The sequence below is a fragment of the Ambystoma mexicanum genome, chromosome 12 (assembly GCF_040938575.1).
Source record: "Ambystoma mexicanum isolate Mex_15411 chromosome 12, UKY_AmexF1_1, whole genome shotgun sequence".
NCBI lineage: Eukaryota > Metazoa > Chordata > Amphibia > Caudata > Ambystomatidae > Ambystoma > Ambystoma mexicanum.
Genome location: NC_090936.1, coordinates 46,138,753 through 46,160,549, shown reverse-complemented (window position 1 = coordinate 46,160,549; position 21,797 = coordinate 46,138,753). Strand labels below are relative to the sequence as shown.

Genomic DNA, 21,797 nt, shown 5'->3' with positions numbered 1-21,797 from the left:
TCCATATGTGGAAAGGGGGGGCAGCCCAGCCATAGAGGAGGCTAAAAATGGGGGTATTACCCACATGGTAATCCCGCCGTCCGAGTCTCTTTATAACGGGAGGCTGACATCTTCCCCCCACCGGGATCTCGGGAAAGTGCTGCTCCGTGGCCCGCGGCCCCTTCCACCACCCACTTTACCCACATACTTTCCCCCTTCCATCCCTGCCCCACTTACCATCCACGGCCTGGTCCCTCGCCGACGCCGTGAACCACAGTATTCCTGCTGCGTCCTGCAGCCTCGTCAATGACCGTCATGCAAAGGGAGAAGTGACTACGCAGTCCCTTCTCCGGATCTATGGCGGCCATCTTTTTATTATTTGGTTAACAAACTATTAGTATCCAGTACATCGTGCCGGATACTAATAGCAATATTACCCTTGCAGGGTGGGGCATTACCGGACCTGATAATGCCGCGGGCTAACAGTAAAGCCCTCGCTTCACAAAGGCTTTTACCTGGCGCGAGGCATTAGTACTAATTCCCATTATATGTATTGTGTACCACAATTCCATTGTTTCTCCATTTTCTTTTCCTCTTTTAAACAGAACATTCTAACCTCCTTGTGTGGAATTTTCTAATAGAAATAATGCCCACCTCCTTGGTCCATTACCAGGTATTAACATTGCATGGCTCTCGTTAAAGACCCTTGCTTCCCTCTCTGGTTTATTAACTTGGACCAAGGGCCATTAACACCTGGTAATGTCCTTTGAATGCGTAAATGTGGCCTGGAACGCTATATACATTTGGTGCTAAAGGTACACATTTATTTTTGGATTGCAAAGCTGACATTCTTTTAACTTAATTTAATAATCACATTGGCGGGAGGCCAGCTCTCTGGCATCGCCCGGAAGCGGTTTCAATGAGGGCCACGCGGTTGTTTTCCCAGCTAATGCACCAGACAATTGAAGGCCTTGTGCTCAGAGCCCCGTTTCCCACAGTTTATCATCGCATAAGGAATTTCTTCTCAGAGAGGCCCAAGTCATATTTCAAATCCTTTTTAAATGCTACTTAATGTGCTATTTCATTGGGGTCGAAGCGGGCCTGGCTCTTGAGTAAACCTTTTCTTGACAGGGTGATGCAAAGACCCTGCTTCCTCTCTGGGGGTCATGGCCCACTCTGACTTTCTGATATGCGAGGGGGAGGGGGCATTCCATTCAGATAAGCATCTTTGAGGCCGTGCACGCCAAGTTGTTGGCTGCCATGTCTGGCTGTATATAAACACAGCCAGTTGATGTATGTTCTTACAGCTGCTATCCCAGACAGCAATGCAGAGAACACACGCATAGCGTGTGGGACAACCGACCTCATAGAAAGGGCTCGGGCCCAGCATTTGAAAACATCCCTCTCAGCTTCCTAAAGCGCCTTGTGTGTTTACGAGCAAGTTATTTTACTCGCCAAGTGCTTCTGTTTCCTCAAATACAATCTGGTAATTACATAAACCGGTGCAGGAAATGTTTGTGACTCGCAAATGCCATTTACCCTCCCCACTTTCAATAAGTCATTGTGCGGCAGACCAGTGTCACCATAAGTAGCATGGCAGTGCCAACCCCGCGCTGAACCACTCATTACAGGTCTGACATCAGAGGTTTGCCACTTTGGGCCTTCCAGATGTTTTGGACTACAACTACCGTCAGCCCTGGCAGCAGTCAATTGAGGGGCATCATGGACGTTGCAGTCCAAGGCATATGGAGAGGCAAAGCTTTCAGGCCTCTAACATTTCATGAATGAACTCAAATGCACACGGACCCTTCGAGGTCACTAACGAGCTGTTCCACAGCACATCCAACCAAAATAATGTTTGTTTACTTTAAGATAAAAGAAGCCTCTTCTTTTGACAAAATGAATGCACATCTAAGTTCTTAGACTAGCAACAGGCTGGAATTAGGGATCAATTCTGTGTTTATTTTTAAAAGCCTTGGTAGCAGAAACCATGGAAACACTCTGTCCACAGTGCCACCAAACTACTCTGTGGACCAATCAGGCTTCGGCTTGCTAAAGATGTTGTGCGCACCTTCCCCTCTTGGGCGACATTCTGCACTATGTCCAAGCCTCTATGGCTCTGTTTCGCAGCTGACCGCAAAAGCCAATCAATTAATGGATATTTAAGAACACCTATTGCCAGCCCTACAAGTTAAGGGATGTATCGGCCACTATTACTCCCTAAAAATAGGCAAATACTCCCAAAACATAAAAACAGGGAGTACAAATACTCCCAACAAAAATAGAAAATGGACACGTAGGTGTACCCCTGCTTTCACTTGCACCGCTCCATGGATGTGTTTGGACCAGTAGTCCACATAGTACCATAGACAGAAACTACAACTATTGATGCCTAATTGAAAGAAGTAAACATGTATCTTTTCATGTGTATGACTAACTAGGTGCAAAGAAATCATTATTACCAAAGCATTTCAGTTAAAACATGTGTACTCGCTTATGAAATACTCCCATTAGGAATTGGACATAACATTTTTAGTCCGTAAAAAATCTTTTTACTGCCAACTTAAAAAAATAGGGAGTAAATTACTCACTTCAAAATCTTATCTGGAGCACTGCCTACCTTGTACACTTCAGTGTGTCCAGAACTCAGCCACACTGCCTGTACACCATGGCCCCTTGGACCACATTTCGGCAGTGGCTAACTGTGGCTCTGCACATCTCCTTCATAGCTCACTCTATCACTCCCTTTGTTCTCCAGGCACTAGACTTCAATATGTTATTCAGATAAGAAATTACTCCAATTACAAAAATGGCAACCTAGAAGTGAATACAAATGACAAAATTACAAGCGCACTAAAGTGACCTGGGCCATGGCACCTACTGGGCCCAAGTAGCCGAACTGTGGAACACCTCCCCAATCGTGCACGCATCATTACCTTGCACCTCATTATGACCCTGCCGGTCCGGGAACAAGGGTGCCGGTAAGCTGTGCCCGACAGGTCTGACCCTGCCGGGCACAGCGGCCACGGTAGGCAGACCGGTCACGGAAGCATCGGCACCGTTGGCAACGGAGGCCGGTGGTTCCGTGTCCCCACTTCAATAGAGTCCTATGGGACTCTATGGGAATGGGGACTTACATTGACCGGCGGCTGACTTTCCGGGCAGCTGGGGTTGTAATCTCCCGGTGGCACTGGGAAGTCAGGCGTCAGTAAGTATTTACGGATCCGGCGGCATTCCCGCCGGTAGCACAGGCACGGTTATAGCGGGACCTGCAATGAGGCCCCTTGTCTTGCAGAAAATGCACTAGCCTTTTTCCTGGACTGGCACCGAAGATGCTTCTGACCGGCCAATGTACTAGCCCAACATTGCCTGTCAGTCTTGAGCCACTTGAGATGGCAAGCATGAGCCCTCCTCGATTCTCTCCTCAAGGCACCCTTGCTAAGGCTGCACGAATAAGTCTGGAGGCCATGATTGGAGAACATCTCTGGGCCTCATGATCGAAATTCAACAAACCTCACACAAACTCTAAACGTGAACACTCTTTAGAAACAAACCTACGCTAAAACGCTCCGGTACACCTTCCCGAGTTTAGCAGCCAACATGCTAAATATTGGACAAATAGGAGCCTGGCGCCTATTCGCAAAAGTCCTCTTCCCTGTCCAGCGCCTCACACCGGTTTCACCAAATGGTCAACGAATTATTGCAAACATGATTGCACGCCACCATGGGTGGGGCCACACCTATGACTGTCATGCATAACAGCTTGCATAAACAAGACTCCATCCACACACTTTTCCACTCACGCACCTACACTCAGGCCATAAGTCAACCGCACAACAAGGCCACACCAACTGCAGTTTTGCATTCAAATGTTAATTAACACAAATTAATATGTGCATTTTTGGTCATTAATATCTATCCTAGAGGTTGGGGGCCATGGCAAGAACAAGTAAATTAGATAACAATACTTTTCTCTGTGATGGCACTCGCCATGTCTCATACATTTCAACCTAACTTCGTGCCTGCCGAAATGCGCTGGAGCACGATGCACAAAGAGGCCAGTGCATTAATGGTCGTTAATGCCCTAATGAATATGCAGGAGCATTCGGTAGTAGATCAGAATCGGGAGATCGACCGGGCGGCATTTTGGCTGAATATTTATTTATCAATCACACGGTCGAAGCCCAAGTTTTTCTGCCATACTCTGTAAAGGAAAACATTAAAGGGTGCTTGTCGGGATGTCTTGCAACACATGAAATGTCCTCTGTCCAGAATCCTATACTAACATGGGTTCTGTCCCTAGCACTACATGAGATGAAATAAATAAAAAAAAATACACTTCTTCCCCCGGCCCAAGCAAAACAACTGTGGTTGGTTTCTGAGCCTCACCCCCTGGTGTGTCTGGGCACACTTCCCAAAAGGGGGTGTTAAGACTTCTCCAGCCTGTGTGTTTCTCTTCTCCACCTTTCTAGTTCTGTTTTTTTTTTTTTAAATGTATCGTTGCCTCTACTAGGGTGCGAGATTTTCCACTGCTCCCTTGTTCCAGTCGAGGGTGGCGAGTACAGAGGGCCAGAAACCATGCCAGCCATTTGCACAGGAAGTTTCAAGTTATCTTTAACCCTCATGTAGCCGAAAAAGATAATAATAATGATTGGGATTGTAAGATAAAGGAAGGTAACTTGTATCCTTTTCTGGGGACTTCCTGTCCTGTAAAGGGAGGTCACCTCCAGTGGGATCTCGCTTGCCCTGTCCCCTAGGGGGTGTTAAGCTCAGCAGGCTCACCTCCCGACTCCCAAAGGGGGTGGCACCCCCTTGGGGAGAGTGGACGAACTCCCTGGATTTCTCAGTTCCTGCATATTCAATGGCCTGCCCGCACCACATGACATGGTGACGAAGGCCAGTGGAAGGCAGCTAATCTTTCTTCTTCTGCAGCCTGAATGCAAACATGCTTAGAATGGGTGCATATTTGCTTGTTTCTATAAGGAAATTAAATATTGGGGAGTCAGGTCATGGTGTTCAGGAGTACACATGCTCACACGATGAGGTAGCTGAACACTGCACAGTGGCCAGAAGGGAATTGTGCATGCGTTAGTGCTCACTGGCAGTGCATTCCTTGGCGGCTCATGGATACGCCCACGTTGGGATTACCCGTTCACAGCTTTTACTGCACAACTGTGTACAACTACATCACATGCTCCTATGGAAATTATATACATTTTGAGCCGAAAGTTGCTAATTTTTGCAATTCTAAATTGAGCAAATATAAATTATGTTTATGCTAACACACATCTACCGCACATCTATGTTGTGAGAGTGGAGATATGCGGTACTCTACCCATATCGGCTTGAGCAAAGCCATGGGGTCAGTGGGCCTTGATCTAGTTGGCCTACAGTGACACATTGTGCAGTGCCAACACATTTGTTCTGCGAAGTTCAAAGGCTTTTATCCTGCTCCATATCACCACTGTAGTGGCCTCAGAATGCTTAGCTTGTCTGGAGAATGGCATACTTTGCCCCCACTCTGGCATCCAGATCTTATTCGTTGGGGGGAAAGGAGTAGGGGGGGTTCGGGGTAAGGCACAGATGAGGATTGCAAAAAAAGGAAGTAGATTTGGAAGTAAGCCCCCTATGTGAAGCAGCTTAGAGTAGTTAATAGCATGTAGTGTTTGCCTTTGTGATAGGCCCCAGATGTTCAGGTAAACTGTGATGGATTTTTGACCTGGGATTAATTTTCTTTCACTTTTCCATGTGGAAACACTGGAATAATAGTTTGGAACTGCCAATCCAGAAGGACAAATTTGGCCCTGGCTAGAATAGAATGTGTGAAAGTTTGATGCGATTGGAGAACTATGGTGTAGGGCGGGCTGCTGTAGATCTTTTGGGACAGCCTGGAATAGGTTCCAAGCCTGGCACTGGTGAAATAAGGGGAAGAGTGTGGAATTCCGATAAGCCCACTTTCTGAGAGTGTAGTCACTTCACAGCTGGAGGTTGAGAGTGTGTTACTTGACTGGTTACAACATAAAGTTATGTCAAGCTTGTTGCTTGTATAGCACTGCATGCCAACGGCCAACCTCGCAGCGCTGGGAAGTGAGGAGGGAATCCTTCAGGCTGCAACATTGGCACCAGTGTGCCCAAAGATCAAAGCTCAAAGGCCCTGTTCTGTTGTAGGGCGATATGTGGGTGCCCCTGAAGACGCGTTCGGGTTAGAGTTGCTTTTAGTAGGCAGATTCTATGCTGTGGGTGCAACTCCAAGGCTCTGGCTAAGCAGTCATTGGGCCCTGCCAGAAAACCTAGAAAGCTCTCTCCGCTGTTTGAGTGTTTCATATGCTCGGTCAACGTGCACATTCATTCTTGGGCGAAGAATTTTGGCCTTGACTTTTGTCCAAAATAGACTTGATTTGTTAAAAATCGCTGTTTCGTGCAAGGGCAGAAACAGTTACACCTGAATACCAATGAGCAGATGTTAAAAGTGATCCATTTACTGCGCACAGCGAGATGCGGCAAAGCGGCAAAGCCAAGTTTAAGAAAACTGATTTGCCTAGGTGACACTTTGAATGAGATGTACTGAGGCTAAGCGTGCTATGAAGCCGTGCCAGTGGCAGATGTGCACTATACAAACGCCAACTAATGTAACCTTGAAAAGTGCTGAGCGATGTTTTGAGCACTGTGGAGGGTGCAGGCCAATGTGTCCCCAAAGTGATTTTAGCTCATTCTCCTCTTCTCAGGACATCACTGGGCTGCAGGTTGAGCTTTGGTCATGCTACATGCCTGTTTAGAGCCAGCTCTGATGGGCTACCATTGGACAGGAGATTGAGGATAGACCCTCACAGGAGCATGTTCATTTCTTTTTAACAAGGTAGTAAGTCACTTAAAAGTGGCTGCGCTTGAACACACTTGCGCTTGAACGCGCTTGCGCTTGAACACGCTTAGTCTTTCCGTTCCCGAGAAACAACAAGGTTGTGTGTATTGTGGGGGACGGAGCAACATTATGCCTAACAGTCGATTACTTTTCCACCCACTTGTTGAAAAGCAGCTTTGCCTCGATGCAAATCAAGTGCTTCAGGGCCAAGATAATTGGGCACTTCTCTTGGAAGGGCTTTGATATTCCATCTTTCCCATTGTATTCATGGTTTTGAATACTATTGCTGTGTACCCTTGTCGTCCATTGCTTCCCCACCACATTTGAAACATGCATCACCCAATATATATACAATACTAGTCTAGTCTTGACTGCTCTTGCCGTAGACTTCCTGGGGCAAGACTACCAATACCATATGTGGATACTTCGGTTTCCTTTCGCATAAGGAAAGCAAGCTAGCTGCGAGTGCTTCCAAAACACTAATGCAATAATACCACATAGAGGCTTTGTGCCAAGGAGCAGGTAATATGACCTTCATTGCAAATAGAATGGCAACTTCTTGTGCAAGTTTCCATGGTTCCCTGTTGCTACCATCGTCCACGGATCACACAGTTAATCTAGGAGAAACGGGGTATATTTTTGGGTGCATTTCCCAGAGAGGCTTACGGTGCCTCAGGGGGTCACATTTTGTAGAGTTGCACCCTCAATGAATGTCTGAGGACAGCTCACTTAAGAACAGTTCAGGACATTGAAAGGGGTCAGAGGACTAGTGTCAAAACCACAGGTCAGGAATTTCACTCTGTAGTCCATTCTTCACACTGTAGGCAGAGTGTGGATACATCTAATGTCCCCAGATTTGCTCATTTCAGTTACTTTACTCTCTCATCTTCGTAGGTAAGGGACCGTCTGAGTTGTGTGTGCCACATTTAAACAAAAAAATTTAAAAAGTAGCCTGAATAGGACTGCGGTATCTGGGCCCATTGTAATGTTCCTGCTAATCTAATGACGAGACTGCAGTCTACCAAACACAACTTCAATATAATGCAGTGTCCCCATGCCCAAGTTTCACAAATAATGGTCTTGTAATTAACTTGCCAACTTTGGTCTACTGAATATGCATGCGCAGTAACCTACAGGTGAACATGTAATTGCAGGGCGCACAACGATCATCAGTTGCTCTGCGAATAGATGGTCGTGTCGACACACAAAACTGGCTCCACCTTATACAACAGCATTTCTATATTGGTTTGCTAGTCCCTTGCCCACATTTGGTTCTCTTGACAGCAATCACTTGTTCATTGACATAACAAAACACAGGGCCCAAACTCCAACACAAAGTGCTAAATATAATGTTCCAGTATTAGCATGCACGTTTCCTCCAATTGCAGTGCACATGTTTATAACGTAATTACTTCTGCTGCAATGCATTTTATTGCTTTACCATATAATGTAAAAACTATAGCCTGATAAACTACCAGATACCCTGAAGATCTTTGAGGCCATGACAATGTCAAATAGGCACTACACAAACATCTCATAACATAACAGAGCTAGGCATGCATCTTCAATGATGGCTTACCTGAAGTTGCTTTGCACATTTGTGGCATTCGTTTTACCCTGCTGTGTGCCACAAAGGTGCTTTGAGATGTGCTGTACTGAGAGCTGCTGTCCGACGAATTGGAGCTGGTGTGCGAGAGCCGGTTGTGCTCCTTGTGTGACGATGCCGAACGGTGGTACCACAAGCGGAGCTCATCTGACACCGCAGTCCTGCCTGAACCCCGCTCCTGGCTCTCCCTGCCAAGCGACGGAGTCCTTACAATCTGAGAACGGGAGGGGGTCAGTCTTACGGAATCCACACTGTCCTCCCCGTGCCAGTTCTCTTTGTACATCCCTCCCGCTGTGTACGAGTTGGAGGTCTTAAATTGTGCTTTCACGCTGTAGTGTCCCTCTTGGTCGTTCTCCAGGCTGCGCACCACCACGGGAGTGGAGCTTCCTTCAATGTAGAGCGGGTACTCTTTGATCCTGTATTGAGACGACGGCTGGCTTTGACTATGGAGGTAGACTCCGTGGTGCCCAGTTCCATTTCTGGCTGCCAGGTTTGGCATGCTCCCTGAATTGGAGGACAGAAGGTTGCTAGCAGATTTGTGTCTGTGCCGCTGCCTTTCCCGGGCCTTTGACGGCGAGTCCTCCGCTAACGTGGAGTAGTTTGGGTTCATCTGAGCGGGGTAGAAATGTTCCGAGCTGGAGTGGCTGGTGCACGACGAGCAGTCGTCCATGGGGTCTGAGCCATTGCTGCTACGAGTCCTTGGCGTGAAGAAGTCTGGGCTCCCAGTGTCGTTCTCCGACCCTAGAAGTTTGCCCTGCGATTCCAGGCTGGAACTTCTATGTCTAAAGTTCTGTACTAAGCTATGCAGTCTGGTCGGGCTGATGTCCACGGACCTGAGAGCAAAACAAAAGGGGGATCTTTAAGTAATGTAGAAACATAAACTTGCAGCTGCTGCACCTGGACAAGAAAACCTCAAATGGGCAGACATGTACATGGTCTCACAAATAATATATCACATAGTACTGTGGATTTCAAAAACAAAACAAACAGAATTACAAGCCAGCAGAGAAAATGAAGTACATTGCATACAAATTAGACTCTCAAATGGATAATGATCCTGCTTGTAAAAATAGAACTAGAAATACATCTTTAAAGAATTAATAATCTCTGTTGAAACCCAAACATGGGCTGTACAGATTACCACTGCTGTGAATAAGATGTCAATTTGAAACCATTTTAAATGGGCAGAGACCTCAACGCATAGTGCAGAGAGATACTATAGATTGACTGAAGGATGGACAAAGCCATTGACAAAGGGCAGAGAGATACTGTAGATGGGCTGAAGGATGGACAAAGCCATTGACACAGGGCAGAGAGATACTGTAGATGGACTGAAGGATGGACAAAGCCATTGACACGGTGCAGAGAGATACTATAGATGGACTGAAGGATGGACAAACCCATTGACACAGGGCAGAGAGATACTGTAGATGGGCTGAAGGATGGACAAAGCCATTGACACAGGCAGAGAGATACTGTAGATGGACTGAAGGATGGACAAAGCCATTGACACGGTGCAGAGAGATACTATAGATGGACTGAAGGATGGACAAAGCCATTGACACAGGGCAGAAATATACTATAGATGGACTGAAGGATGGACAAAGCCATTGACACAGGGCAGAGAGATACTATAGATGGACTGAAGGATGGAAAAAGCCATTGACACAGTGCAGAGAGATACTCTAGATAGACTGAAGGATGGACAAAGCCATTGACACAGTGCAGAGAGATACTATGGATGGACTGAAGAATGTACAAAGCCATTGACACAGGGAAGAGAGATACTATGGATGGACTGAAGAATGGACAAAGCCATTGACACAGGGCAGAGAGATACGATGGATGGACTGAAGGATGGACAAAGCCATTGAAACGGTGCAGAGAGATACGATGGATGGGCTGAAGAATGGACAAAGCCATTGACACAGGGCAGAGAGATACTCTAGACAGACTGAAGGATGGGCAAAGCCATTGACACAGGGCAGAGAGATACTCTAGATAGACTGAAGGATGGACAAAGCCATTGACACAGGGCAGAGAGATACTATAGATGGACTGAAGGATGGACAAAGCCATTGCCACAGTGCAGAGAGATTCTATGGATGGACTGAAGAATTGACAAAGCCATTGACACAGGGCAGAGAGATACTATAGATGGACTGAAGAATGGACAAAGCCATTGACACAGGGCAGAGGGATAGCTAGATAGACTGAAGGATGGACACAGCCATTGAAACAGGACAAAGGGGTAGCTAGATGAACAGCAGTGTTCTGGTCACATACCCTTCCTTTGGCCCCCATTAAGGTGGTTGCATTGGGAAAGGGTCTGTTAAGAATCTTTCTACAGTTCTTACTCAACCTTGGAATACTTACAAACAGCATGTTGGCTCTAGCCAGCACTTGTTCAACTTCCTAACAAAGTCCTATCCTCCTGGAAAGATTGATTGGGATTTGCGACTCTAGGGCACGGGACTCCTTATTGCTTAGCTAAGGAAGAACTTTGTCACAATAGTACCTTTTTGTTTTTAAGGTTTTCAATGCTGTTTCCTAACTCCTTTGTGTGCAGCCCATTTGTTCTTGAACTATTGGTTACTGACCTGGTTCTGATATATATATATATATATATATATATATATATATATATATATATATATATTTTTTTTGTTTTTTTTCTTAATTCAGTTGCTGTTTTTTAAAAGTGGAGTGTTGGTGCTATTAGCAGGGCACACCAAAGTAAACATGTTTATACTAGTAGTGACTGTTTTGGTGTTCTATACATGTGGTATTTCAGATGTAATAGTTTCTATAAGGCCTAAATAAATAGCTGTATGTCTGTGTGATTAAATTAACCCTTCACCACTCTTACACCCTTCTAAGTCTAAGCCTTGTTGTTCAGTCACACTACCCTGATAGTTTAGCTAGACCTCAGTGTTTGTTCTTATTAATCAGAATAGGGTGGCCTCTCGGAATCTGTCCACAGGGCTGATTCTGAAAATCAAAGGCGGGCAAAGGTGCACACAGAAAGCCACACAAGAATGCTGGAGGGATGGTCGCGCACACAGGAGACTTAATCAGCAAGAAGAACTCCACTTAGTAACAACTAGCAAATGAGCAAGTCCACGCTTTAGCCACTCCACCACCAGCGCCATGTACTAGCACATATTTGTCTCGGGAGGATAGCTCAGGGGCAACGTGCTCGCCTTGGAAGCAAGACGACACAGAGCACCACAGGTTCGATCCTCGGGTCTGCGCTTAGAAACCTCTGGGTATTAAGCGCGTTATAAATAACCTATCATATATAATATGGTTTCCAAAGCAAGTGGATGGCCATGTTCCTGCTGCACCTGTTTAAAATATTGCTGTGGCAGTGCAGCGGCAATTACTGCAACTGCCACGTGGTTAAAGGAGGGTTCCGAAGGAAACTTGCCACAAAATCACCATCGATAGTTATGGCATAGACCTCACAAATAAACCCAACCACTTGAAATTCCCCGCAATTCTCATGAGCCTTATCCCTCTGTATCAGGGATATCATGTGTGTGTGCCCATCAGAAGGGCAAGCAATTGTGTGAGCCATGCAAAAAACACCTGCAGCGCACTAGAAAGCCTTTCCCACAGCAGACATAACATCCACCAGGGATTGGGCTTGCATCGTTAACAAACATACCATTTCTGCTGGATGGAATAGACCATTCACTACCTACCTAGATTGACACTTTATGTAAGATAGCTCAGCAAGTTTAAGTGCTTGTTTTGGATATTTATGTTCACACTGCAGGACAAAAGCCTTGACTCCCGGTAGTGCTGACTCCGCCATTCATTCTGCCAAGGTCGAAAAATTGAGTGATATGAAAAAGTAGGTATTTAATACCAAGACTTCTACGGCCAGGAACATAACATGAGCCATGTTGGTAAAGTAGGCCTCTTGTGCCCGTGGAGTCACTCCATGCAGACCACTCTAAAGGGGACCCTTTGGAAATCTGCAGTAGATGAACCATTTACCCCTAAGCGTGTACTCCTTGGCATGGAATTTGCATGTTCTTGACATGGTAGGTCTTACCTCGTGGAATGGACGTAGTGCGGGCTGCGTATCCGAAGGTCTGGCGTCGACGGCATGCTTGTCTGAGAGTTCCAGTGGGGCAGGCTTCGGATAGGGCTGTTCTGCAGAGAGCTGCTCCCTCCGGCTTCCGCGCAGCTGCCTGTGCTAGGAAAACGCTTGTGGCCACTGAAAACAAAACGAAAGGTGTTCCCTTTATATTGGTTCAAGCTTGCAGGAGCACTCTTGCTCCCTGAGCTACATGAATTTACTCGAGAGAAGGTGAGGATCACCAGAGGCAATAATCAAATTCGACCCAAGAATTGCAAAACAGGAGTAGAAATGTAAATGCAGACAGGAAAACTGAAGAGGGACTATCACGGTTGGTGTGTAATGTGTGAGGTTAAGCAGGAGCATCTTGTTTTGGTCATATTCCAACCGAATGTTCAATGGATGAAATGGGTAATCGAAGAAGGTTTAAGAACGTATGGTATACCCACTTAAACATCAAAAACAAATTGGTCAAAGGCTGTGAATTGAGCAGGACCGCTAGTCGTGCTCTGGGCTGTCTTGCATAACCTTTTTTTAATGTATTTACTGTCTACGTCATTGCAAAAGGGTACCAACTATTTGCATATTAGTTTTATTCTGGCACCACGGCTGGGAATTCAGGCATCCAACCATGGAAATTGAACGCTGCAGAGTAGTCCTGAAACACAGTCTTTGATCACTTTGGAAAAAAAGGCTGCACAATTTTTCTAGACCAAATATCTTTTCAGCTGCTTTATTGAGATCTCTCTTAGAGATGAACAGTGGTAGAGAGAAGGCTTCTATGTTGCGTCAGCTACATACATTTTAAAGTTGCAAGTTTGGTCGTTTTTCTTTTTCCTGCTTTCCTCCCGTAGACTTCAGTGGGGCCCCATCTTTTTCTTGCTGCGTGCCCCCTGACCTGACTTTTTTGAGGTAAGTTAAGCCCTCAGCCATACTTGGCTTCTGTTCACCTTTTCTGGGAAGACTGATTAGTTCCTAAGACGAGCAGTACTGGGAGACCCTGTGCCCCTTAGGGGACTTCTTGTTATTTTGGTCCTGCACACATAGCGTACTCTGAGGGATGGTAGGGCTACTTTGTGTCCCTTTTACATTGTCTTTTGCAACTTTACTGTTGCAGACACAATGTGTCCAGAATGCACCGGTGGCAGCAAATGATTTTTTACAGTGTATTTGATACTCTGCTGTGTGTTCTTTTGCATTTTAGTGCACAGTGCCATTTAGATGACCATATAATCTAAAATGGCTGTGTCACACGATCTTTCTCCAGTCCTTTGGCCATTGTGTGCATTGGCCTTCTCCTGCCCTCGCTGGTCTGGAATTGCCATATAGGGGAAGCGCTTTTTGGGCAAAGCTTATTTTCAGGGCAAAGTGGCGATCTGTGTATGTGGTCGAATGTGGTAGCAGGGTCTGTCTGGACCCAGTCCACATCCATGCCAAAGTGTGCCTGTTGCTGGGCAGATGTGGTGGCTAGCCCGAGGCTGTCCTTGATTGGGCAGCCGTTGCCAGTTTAATTGGTGCTGAGTCTTCCTGTTAAGGTGGATTTTCAGAATCAACCCTGGTGAACAGAAAGCAGTGATATCTAGCCAAACCAGTCGGGGTAGAGTAGCAGGGCAGTAGGGCTTAGGCTGAGGAGGCTGTCAGACCAGTCTAAGGGCACAATGAGACAAACACACAGAGCACACTCATCACTCCAGTTAGACAGAAGAGTACAAAGTATACAATTCTTTATCAGACCTTTAAGATCCACGCTATGCAACGAAACCCTCGGGTAAGTATGATGGGGACTGGGTCTGTCTGCACCTAGTCCACATCCAAGCCAAAGAGTGCCTGTTGCTAGGCAGAATGTGTGGCCCAGAGGCTGTCCTTGATTGGATAGCCTCTGGCAGTTTGAATGGGGCAGATCCTTCCTATTGGTGGGCCTGGTGGCAACTAAAGTCCAAATCAAATCTTGGATAACAAGAGGACACCTGCAGTCATTTGACAGATAATGGTTGGAGCCAAGACAAAGAAAAGCCAGCCCACTGACGAGCTGAGGACAACTGTTGCAGCCAACCAGCATTGCCTCCAGCCAAGTCCTGGTGGAGTCCTGCTCTTCTCTACAGATTTCCAGAATGCCCCATACAGCACTTCAAACCCATGACTAGTTGAAACTACTTGTCCCAACACTTGCTCAAGAATCCATTCCTACCGAGCCTTCAGAGCTGTTCCTGGACAACCTGGTGGCTGACCAGTCCTCACCTGGGCTGCCCCTCTGCACCGGTTAGCATTCCGGGTTCAGCCTTGGAACTCCGGAGATCTTCAGCTCCTGGCCGAAGAGAAACTGGGCAGGAACTGTTCCTTTGTTTGTGCCACGTGGACAGCCTGCCACCGGTGACCACCTCTTCAACCCATCTTCTTCGTGTCCTAGAGGTCCTTGGAGTTCGCCAGCTCTTTAGAAGTCTTCAGCCAGGCATCCCAATGGTTTCTAGATATCCAGGCTTCAGTACTGTCTCGTCAGAGCCTGGAACCGCTGACTAGCCTGACCCAAACCTGATGCCAAAAGTGACCACTGCACCGCGGCCCTGGACCTCCCTCGACCGGTCAAAGCATAGAAGTAAAAGGGTCCAGCAGATGTTGGAATCCCTGAAGTGGTTGCTAAGACATCACATTAAGGGGGGAGTTTGCATTCCTATTCTTACCCTCATTAATGCAACAGGGTTGTATAGGTGTTAAGTCCTAAACCTACCTTGCCTGGTTGTGATTGCTGGTGGTCTGGCCAAGGCTCGCCCCTACACTTTCCATAATTTGGTAGGATTGGGAGAAGAACCTACAGGAACTTTACTTACCTTGCTTGTCTGTTTCTGGATCATTTACCTAAACCCGTTGGCCTTGCCAATTATTATTTGCAAATCACATTCTAAACGCTCCTGACAATGCACTGATGATTCTTATACAACTGCTGACTATTGGGGCACTAGGCCACATCCCCTTGCAGGGCAGGGCTGATTAAGAACTGGGGACCTGAACTAGGTTCAATTGTGGATGTTCTAAATGTGTTCAAACAATTTATTTACCTGACCCCCCAACTGGTCCTACATTGCTATTTTATTTTTTTTCAATTGCTTTACTCTACACAGTTGCTGAAGGTATTGTCTAACTGTTGCAAAGGTAATGTGCTTTTATTCTGTTAGCAGAACCTACAATCAGGGAATGCATATCTGTGTATAAGTAGCTTATCTGAGGTTTTCATGGCTTGGAGTACATTAGCTGTCCAACTGGAATTATTGGAGTTCTGCATTTGTGCCTCATTGTAGTCCTAAGCTGCCCCTCACCCTACTGAGTCAACGCCTTACTGCTCTGCTACCCTAACTTGATTGAGTTTGGCTAGACATCAGTGTCTTTTCCCTGTTCCCTATAATAGGGTGACCCCTCAGAAACCAGTCCCCTACTCCCCGGTTGATTTTGAAAATCATCTTAACAAATGCATTTTCATCTTTTTCCCTGTTATTTTAATGCGGTCCCCCCTACCTTAATACGCTGCCAACCCCCTTATCCCACCCCCACATAACCCCACCCCCCAGAGAGAAGATTCTGTTTACTTTGACTTTTCTGAGTTAGTCAACAATGTTAGTATTTTTGTTACATTAAAAATGTTCTGCAATCATTTATCTTTAAACATTAGTTTTATGTGAATAAATACAGATTTTAAGCATAACTTGAAAGTACACACACGAATGAAAAATCACACCCTTTTGAAATGTGCTACCTAAGCGTGGAGACATACGGTGTAAAGCGTGCTACAATTCACGAGGCGCACATTTCTCACCCGGAATGGCTGTGCGAGGAGCGTTTCTTGACCTTCTCGTACGGTTCGTCCAAGGAGGACTCGCTCCACATTTTGGGCTTTATCGGCGACTTGTCGTAGTCGTTCCGCTGGTAGTGCATTTGACGGAGACCCTCGAGTGACTGCGGCGGAGGGGGCCTCATGTGCGAAGGGGGCCGCGGCGGGAGCCCCTTGTGAGGTGACTGCAGAGGGGATAATGTGCTGGTGACCTGAGAATCGTCTGCAAGGAGAAATTGGGATATAGTCACACAGTTCTACAATGTCCCACAGCAGAAGCACAATGCACACAATCCAATCTGCAGGACTAAAGAACAAGTTCCAGGGTTTCCTACTACTCCCATGGTCCTTCCCCCCCCACCCAGTAGCCAGAGCACGAAACACCATACACAAACCCCCTCCAAAAAACACTTGATTGTGCCAGGGCAGTTTTGGTTCTAAACCAGGTGTCAGACAGAAAACCTTGGCTTTCAAGATGTTTTGGACTACATCTCCCATGATCCCTCATGATCGACGTTGCTGGTTAGGGCTGATGGGATACATAGTCTCAAACATCTGCAGAGTCAAAGGTTGCAGAACCTTGCTCTCAGCAGACATTTTCCTGCAAGATATCAGAGTGCGAGATTGCGTACGATTGCACAGCGCAGTGATGGACATCGCAACATGCTAAATTGAACCCCAACATAACCATGCCGGGCTCTGTAAATATGTGATTTGGCCTCCAACACTGATATTGTGGCTGTACTTTTCCTAAAACATTCTAACAGATGGTGCTGGACAGCACTCCATGTATTAAGCTTAGGACTTTCAAAGAACAGACACATACCATCCTCGAGAACGAAGGCATCGGAGAGGGAGCTATCCTCACTGGCAATGTTTCCCTCTGTAAAGGAAGAAAAAAAAACATCAAGACACAATCGCTCTATATTGTCGAGCCAGTTATACCTTGCAGTTCATTAGCAAAGCATTTTATGTTCAGGAACAGTCGTTTTTAAAAATAAAAGTTTGTAATCAATCTATAGGAGAATGAGAATGATGTGTGAACGGAGTAAGAGATAAACACGGTGTCCTTCGGGCTCTGGTCACCGATGTACACGCGTAACATTGCGGAGGGTTGTCAAGAGTCGTGGTGTGGTAGTAGTCCTGGTTATCGGTCGTTGCGTTTGATCTTTTCCTCTACTGCCAAGTCTGATCTTTCCATGATGTGCCGTAACTCTTGTTCCAAACTCCTTTTTCAATGTTAATTACTCTCAGCACAGATGCATTTCACCAGTCCCCTCAGCACAAGATGCATTTTACCAGTCCCTTTTCAATGTTAATGACTCTCCGCACAGATGCATTTCACCAGTCCCCTCAGCACAGATGCATTTCACCAGTCCCTTTTCAATGTTAATTACTCTCAGCACAGATGCATTTTACCAGTCCCCTCAGCACAGATCCATGTCATCAGTCCCTTTTCAATGTTAATTACTCTCAGCACAGATGCATTTCACCAGTCCCTTTTCAAAGTTAATTACTCTCAGCACAGGTGCATTTCACCAGTCCCTTTTCAAAGTTAATTACTCTCAGCACAGATGCATTTCACCAGTCCCTTTTCAAAGTTAATTACTCTCAGCACAGATGCATTTCACCAGTCTCTTTTCAAAGTTAATTACTCTCAGCACAGATGCATTTCACCAGTCCCTTTTCAATGTTAATTACTCTCAGCACAGATGCATTTAACCAGATCCTTTTCAATGTTAATTACTCTCTGCACAGGTGCATTTCACCAGTCCCTTTTCAAAGTTAATTACTCTCAGCACAGGTGCATTTCACCAGTCCCTTTTCAATGTTAATTACACCCAGCACAGATGCATTTCATCAGTCCCCTCAGCACAGATGCTTTTCACCAGTCCCTTTTCAATGTTAATTACTCTCAGCACAGATGCATTTCACCAGTCCCCTCAGCACAGATGCATTTAACCAGTCCCTTTTCAATGTTAATTACTCTCAGCACAGATGCATTTCACCAGTCCCTTTTCAATGTTAATTACACCCAGCACAGATGCATTTAATCAGTCCCCTCAGCACAGATGTATTTAACCAGTCCCTTTTCAATGTTAATTACTCTCAGCACAGATGCATTTCACCAGTCCCCTCAGCACAGATGCATTTCACCAGTCCCTTTTCAATGTTAATGACTCTCAGCACAGATGCATTTCACCAGTCCCTTTTCAATGTTCATGACTCTCAGCACAGATGCATTTCACCATTCCCTTTTCAATATTAATTACACCCAGCACAGATGCATTTCACAATTAGAAGTGCTCAGACCCTTGACGCTTATTTGGCCAGCTGCGACTATTATTATGTTTTTTTCAATTCCTCTAGAGTTTCTTTAGGTATTGTTGCCTCTTTATGTATCAAGGCGTACAGAAGCAGCCAAAAAAGGCCAGATGGCACTTCATAGGACAGCAAAAGAAACAAAATATTTTACTAAACATGAATAACTACCAAAGGTTTAAGCTAAATGTCTGTCACACTACTTGTAGTTGTCCAAGATTATAATACAATAAGTGCTACAGACGCACAATTGCCCTTATGGAAAAAATATCACGAGCTGTTTTTGCCTCTGCACTGCCAAGCTGTAACCTCTGTGCTAATCTACCTAAGTATTACCACTAGTGGTTGGCATAGCAACACATATTTCAAGTAAGTATCCACATTACCAGCAGCTGAAAAAATACTACCCAGCGGGGGCGGGAGTGGGCAAATATTAACTATGGGTGGTACCATCTAGACATGTGGTGTGATGTGTCAGAGCAGTGACCGGTGCCCAGCAGCACAAAGATTTTGGTGACCACACCTGACCTATGCTTCCGGGATGGGCTACTAATTATGGCCCTTTAGAAATACAGTTCAGATCTGTTTATTTTTGGGTTGTAAACACAATTTTCAGGTAATACATGTATTGCTGACAGTCGTTTTACCACACGGGTCTAAAAAACGAAACAGACACTATACACACCTCCCTTTCAAAAGCGAGGCTCTAAACTTGCCGAACACAAGCCAGTCTCCCTATTTTGCACAACATGCTCTGTAATACCAAACCTCACTCAACTATCCACGCTTTCCCTAAAATTACTGAAAATTGGCTACAATTGCAAGAAGTCAATGAAAATAAAGATAGAAAGGAATTCTACATTGAATACAGTGTATCTACTAGGGGGAAACCTTTTTTCTTTTTTACTTGGCATGTCTTGTGTTGGTGGGAATTACCGATAACGTGGTAAGAGCTGAAAGCCGGCACAAAAAAAAAATGTGAGCCGCCACTAGGCAACGTGTGGTCAATCTTACCCTGTGAGGACTCACAAAATCTACTAGTCCACTCACAAAGATTTCGATGGTACTCAACCTTCCTGGAAAGTATGGGGATGTTTGAAACCTTTCTTTTACATTTACTAGAAACAAACTTTGCAGTAAATGGCAAATAAGTTTCACTGTGCATGGATGGCATCGCTGCACCAAATATGAAATGTGGCTACAGTAACATGCACCGTGTTTTACTGACAACACTAGTAAATGTGTTGTCATCCATCACCATGGGGCAAGTGCATTTCTCTTAGATCGGTATGTAAACTAAGGAAATCGCCCTGCAGGTCTAGTGGGATTTTTAAAAATGTGCAAGGCCTGCCTATTTTCACAATGTCAAGTCAAGTCAAAAACTTTCCATCCACTTTCTTGGTCTAAGCTCTGCAGTCTCCTCGACCCTTTCTCTGGTCCCTATTATTTGAACATGCATATTCCGTTTTATTTGCATTCTATGCTACCATTCAACGCACCAATTGGTGTGGACACAGGCGCAAATTAAGCAGGAGCCAAACTATATTGAAAGTCACCTTTAATTTCCTAGAGGTGACCTATGTCATTTAGCTGTGCACATTTTCCACTGGCACCTACCCCTTAAGATCTCCCAGTTATAACACGCAACCAGGAGCCGGTTGTTTTGTGGTGCATTCGACAGCCTAGCCACATTTTCCGAAGGAATATCACTTCGAAATACAATATCTACACAGCATCGCAGGGGCATTTTCCATGTCATGCCCGCTTTTTTAATAACTTCTTTGGCTAATGTAACTACTGGATAATATAATGCTGTCCACATAGATTTGTGGCAATTCAGTTTTCCGTAGTCGCGTTATTTATCACGCTACCTAGCAATGGGTTTTCAAAGGCGCAAGCTAAACTGTCATGGTTTCCATGGCGACACTATTTCATAATAATGTACAGATGTGCAACACTATACTCCTTTGGAGATTTGAGTTTATAAGGCTTTGCCATTTTTGTGGGCTTTCTTCACACAACCCCCGTCCTATTTTATTATTGTTATGAAGCTGTCGGCGCTTAAGGCTGCAGTCAATTTCCCGACAAACATTACCATGCAGTACGTGCCCTTCTACTGCCATTTTGATAATCAGAAAATCAATGAAGATTAGTATAGATTTAAAAAATATATACCATTTGTTAAAACGCAGCAGGTAACATGGGCCATATTTAGTCTAAACTTTCTAGCAAATACAATCAACTGGAAAGTTGGCCAAAATGTGTACGTGTGTACTGCATAGGCCCCTTGCCACCAGGCTCAGTTAAACAACTGGGCAGGGGGACTCTCTCACTAGGTTCAAAGGCATCCCTCAACACAAACTTAAAGTGCTGCGGCTCGATGAAAACCCATTCTGTTTTTCTTTACCTACCACTCAGAGACCAATATGGGCACAGCTAGTGCCGCTGCGCATAAATATGAGAGAGGGGTGCACCACAATGCTGCTTGCACGTCATTGTTGGTGGTCAGGTTGGCGGAGGGCATGACGGGGGTCGCCATGTTAGCTTCTGTTCACAGTTAAGGTCTGCAACTCTACTAGTACCACAGGTTCCAAAGGAATGGTGTAAAGACACTGAGATACAATACTCCCCAACCCCCCTTCCCTCACCCTGCCCCTCAACTCGAGAAGGCATTGAGGCTGACTAACTTTCCCCAGGAAGCAGAACTCTGCAAGGAGGAGCGGAGCATGTCCCAGAGAGCTGCAGTTAATTCTAACCCAAAAACCAGGCCACAACGGGGCATCTCATTGCGACAAAATCTGTTTAAGTGTCACTGCTGACCGAGCCAGAAAAGTGTTAGTCCCCCCACAATGCTCTGTGGTGTGGCAACTCAGTTCATGGCAACCCTCACTACAGGGTACATGTTCATTATGAAACCGACAACACAAATGGAGCGAGGTTGAGAGGATGAGAGGGGGAGAGAGAGGAGAAAAGGGGGGGAGGGGGAGAGTTTTTGTAGATTACTATGGCTAGAGATTAAGAGTATGGGCAGTATTGATGAGACTGGTACGCATCATCAAGAGTCAACTTGCAACTAAATGTAGGCACACAATCAAAATCTACTCCAACCATGTGGATCAAT

At 45.6% G+C, this 21,797-nt stretch overlaps 1 protein-coding gene across 9 annotated transcripts in view; it reads right to left on the bottom strand.

Moving 5' to 3' along the window:
• The window catches only part of FRMD4A (FERM domain containing 4A), an 897,536-nt gene that overhangs the window by 35,190 nt on the left and 840,549 nt on the right, over positions 1–21,797 (bottom strand). For all 9 annotated transcript variants that reach the window (XM_069627926.1, XM_069627924.1, XM_069627927.1 and 6 more), the window contains exons 18-21: positions 17,181–17,237; positions 16,340–16,577; positions 12,508–12,672; positions 8,418–9,277 (exon numbers count right to left, since the gene is read on the bottom strand). In XM_069627926.1, coding sequence (XP_069484027.1) covers positions 8,418–9,277; positions 12,508–12,672; positions 16,340–16,577; positions 17,181–17,237 — 1,320 coding nt within the window. The remainder of the gene's footprint in view (positions 1–8,417; positions 9,278–12,507; positions 12,673–16,339; positions 16,578–17,180; positions 17,238–21,797) is intronic.